Source organism: Tupaia chinensis, unplaced genomic scaffold (genome assembly GCF_000334495.1).
Source record: "Tupaia chinensis unplaced genomic scaffold, TupChi_1.0 Scaffold000314_1, whole genome shotgun sequence".
NCBI classification, from domain to species: Eukaryota; Metazoa; Chordata; class Mammalia; order Scandentia; family Tupaiidae; genus Tupaia; species Tupaia belangeri.
The window spans coordinates 2,186,974-2,190,896 of NW_006159807.1; the positions used below are offsets into that span (position 1 = coordinate 2,186,974).

General features: G+C 37.0%; 1 protein-coding gene across 1 annotated transcript in view; it reads left to right on the top strand.

The window, feature by feature from the left end:
• Positions 1–3,923, top strand: part of ATF2 (activating transcription factor 2) — a 122,067-nt gene that overhangs the window by 88,850 nt on the left and 29,294 nt on the right. The window contains exon 11 of the mRNA XM_006151112.2: positions 967–1,116. Coding sequence (XP_006151174.2) covers positions 967–1,116 — 150 coding nt within the window. The remainder of the gene's footprint in view (positions 1–966; positions 1,117–3,923) is intronic.

Below are 3,923 nucleotides of genomic sequence, written 5' to 3' on the forward strand. Positions count from 1 at the left end.
AAAAAAAAAAAGATGGAAGTATCTTAGAACCTAGACAGAACCTTAGAAGATTGGGATGTAGTGTAGGAGTGAGGTAGAAGAGAAAAGGTGGAAGTGTAAATAATAGTTAACTTGGGTTGCTTTTTTTTTCGTTGAACCAAACCAGTTATTTTCAGGCCAACCCTGTAGCATGGCAGTTAAGAGCTGAGACAGAAATGTAGGTTCCACATGTTCAACTATGGCTTGAATCCCAGCCCAAGTTTTTCAATCCCTAGGAAAAACATGCCATGCACATTTGCATGCATGCCTAAATTGATGAGAGAAGGGATTGTGACTTGATGTTACTCCACTGGGGAGTGCTCACACGTGCTTGCTCATTCGCTCTCTCGCTCTCTGTCTCTCTCGCTCATTTTGGTAGGTGTTCTGTCCTCTGGCAATAGATCAAAAGCAAAAATACTAGTTATTTTTGGTTTACAGTGTTTTTACATTTTAATTAGCAAGAGTAGAGTATAGAAATCTACAATAGTATAATAATACTGGACAAAAAGTTAGGGAAAGCGTTCCAAAGATCCTACTGTTTTATTGATATTTATAATGATATTCAGAATGCAATGAAATCTAATAAATGAAGACCAATTTTAAAGCTGAATATGTTTATGTATTCCTTTTTATAAATTGCCAGAAGGTGAGGGAAAAGAAGAGAGGAGAGGAGGACCCCAATGGGATGTGATCACACTGCAATTCCTCCTCTCCATTTCTCCATATTGTTACAATTTTGGACACACGCACAACTGGCATGTTTTTCAAGCTGCTGGGCCAGGACTTTTTAACTGCAGTTGGCCATGTGGGATCTGGCTTCCTTTAACCACTAGGTTTTGGATCCGCCTGTGTTCTTTAACAATATCTTTTTTATTAATCAAGTGGTATATTGAGAGTTGAATTTGAGTATAAAATGAGAACTTGTGTGTATGTGTGTTTGCATTTCAGAGATTAAAAGCTGCTTTGACTCAGCAACATCCTCCAGTTACCAACGGTGATACTGTCAAAGGTCATGGCAGCGGATTGGTTAGGACTCAGTCAGAGGAATCTCGACCTCAGTCAGTACAGCAGCCAGCCACTTCCACTACAGAAACTCCGGTATGTGTGTGTCGTCGTACCATTTAGCACTTTGTCATCCTTAAAAAAACAAATATGGTACAACTTATTTGACTTCTTCATATACTGTGAAAAAAATTATTTCTGGTCATGTTTTTATTCCAGAAGTATACCAAAAACTTGGGGAAAATGTATTTCATTGTACAAGTATTGATACAAGAATAAATTAATGAAAACAACAGAGAAGTTATTTATTATCTTGTCCAGGATGCCTGTAAATGTTTCTGAGGGTGTCTATATATGTTAATCTGTCACGGCATAGTACTTTTTAAAGAAAACTTTTTTCCTGTTGATGCTAAAACAAAGAAACTGAATATAGCTTTGAGAAACTTCTCTGTTTCTTGATTGAGGAACTTTAGAGTTGGATTTTCCTCTTTGGAAAATTAATTCTATAACTAGAAAATTAATATTAGAACCTTAGTGAGGAAAAGCAAAGTTGTTTTATTTTATTTATTGTCAGAAACTGCACACTTGTCATAAAATGTAATAGGTTTGCTATAGTGTAAATAGATTTAATTTGACCTATGTTCTTGTATAACCTGATTATTTAGGTTATAGAAAAATTTAGTAGGTTAAATTCTATAAATATTATGGACAGTAACAACTTCTTTGGTATTGTTGAGGAATATAGTAGTCTTCAGAAATGTATAGAACTAAACCTCATGTTATTTTTCAAGTTTAGTAAAACTAAAATTTGCAAAAAATCTTTTTGGATCTCTTTTTTTTTTATTAAGAGAGGTTTTTGCTGTGAGGTACCTGCATTCACTGGAGAGACAGAGAGCAACAGAAAGCAAGAAATCACCCCCCACCCAGGGGATGGCCACATCTCAATCCCTTCTCCGTTCTCCTCTCGGGATCTTGGGCACACATGCACACATGTCCAGCATGAGTTTGAAACCGCCAGATCTGGGACTTAAACCACAGTTGACTACATGGGAGTCCAGCTACATACCCATTACACCATCTGCTGTTCTTTTTAGGTCTCTTTTTAAAAAATTATCATTGATTTTACTGTTTCCTAAAATGCCAGATGTGTATGATTACAATGTATGTCATACATTGTATTCTAGTGCTGCAATAGCCCCTATAGCCATGAAAAAGTGTGTAGAACTGCTAACTGCTGTTCTAGATGCCCCAACGAGGCAGACAGTTTTTCCTTTTGTAATTCTTGTTTCAGATTTTAATACTTGGTCACCTGTTGCAAAGGCGTAATGTTTTATAATACGCCTTTTACTTATTTGTGTAAGTACCTTTCTTCTAGGTAATCAAAAGTGTTTTTAGAAAAATATACAGATAGTCACACACACATACGTACATGTTGACATAAACTACATGGTTCATGAATTACAGCTAAATCAACATCACCAAAGGAGTAGATACATCTTATGGCAACTTTATACTAGATACCCATCTCTAGTGGCAACTGCTTACAGGTGATTTGTATTTTTGTATGTATGTTTCTTCAGTAGAGGGACACTATTTTTTTTTAAGAATTATGTACTTATCATCATCATGATTTTTTTTTTAATTTGATGAGAGAGAGAGAGAGAGGTGGAAAGTAAGAAAGCAAGCTGCCAGGTCCAGATGAAACATGGTCAGCCTTGTGGGAGTACAGCTCCTTAACCACCATGCCACCTGCAAGCCCTCAGGTCACTATATTTTCATTAAATGTTTCAGAACTCTATTTCAACTGTTTTTCTTCTCTGCCTAAAATGTTCTAGCATTGGCATTAAAAAGGAAAAGTTTCCAATCAAGGAAACACAGGTAGATAGCAGGTTTTTAGACTGCTACCTGAGGATAGGTATTTGCATAACTATATTTTATCTTTACAAAACTAAAAGATAAAATTGAATGTAGGAACAGTCACAGTGGCACACAGATAGTACCACTGCTTGGAACCCTGAAGCCACATGAGGAGACCCATGTTCAGTTCCTGGGTTATCTGCACATACCAGACACAGTTGCACTGGCCTGTAATCCTAGCTAATTGGAAGACTGGGGCAGAAGGGACCATCATACTTCCAAGACTCTGTCAAAAATGCCTATCTCTGGACTGGCTCATGACCTGATGGTTTAAGGTAGCCAGATTCCACGTAGCCATGTGTGGTTCAAGCCACAGACCCAGCAGCTTGAGAAACATGCCAGACTTGTATGAGTATGTACCCAAAATCCCCCAAAAAAGGAAGAGATGGAGAAGGGATTGCAGTGTAACCATGCCCCGTAGGGAGTGCTTTCTCCTCTCCCTTAGTCTTTTTGCCTCTCTCTGGTACATGCATGCACCTGCTCTCTTTCTCTGTCATAGAGGAAAACAAAAGGTCTATAGCTGTGGTTGTCATCCACTGAACAGCTTTATCTAGGGACCAAGAGAGGACGAGCGAGTGAGTGCGTATGTGTGTTTCAATGTTATGATACAAGCATTTACAAACTGTTGTTCACAAACCAAATACATCTAGCCCATTGCTGTTTTTGTAGGTCTGTAAGCTAACTATGATTTTTAAAATATTTTTAAAAGAAAGGAATATCATTTATTTACATAAAGTCTTGATTACCTTACACTAAGTTTTCCTGGGTTCGATTTTTATTTATATCTTTGTATTTTATTATATCGGCTGGAAACCTCCACAAGGGCAAGATTTTGAAATTTGTTAACTGCTATAGCCCTAATTTCTAGAATAGTTGTTAGAGGTATTTTCAGAATGAATAAATCGGTGGAAGTAAAGAGAGAAGGAGCAATATATTTTTTTATGGAACTTCAAATTCTGGACATAGAAAAATATAAATGTAGATGG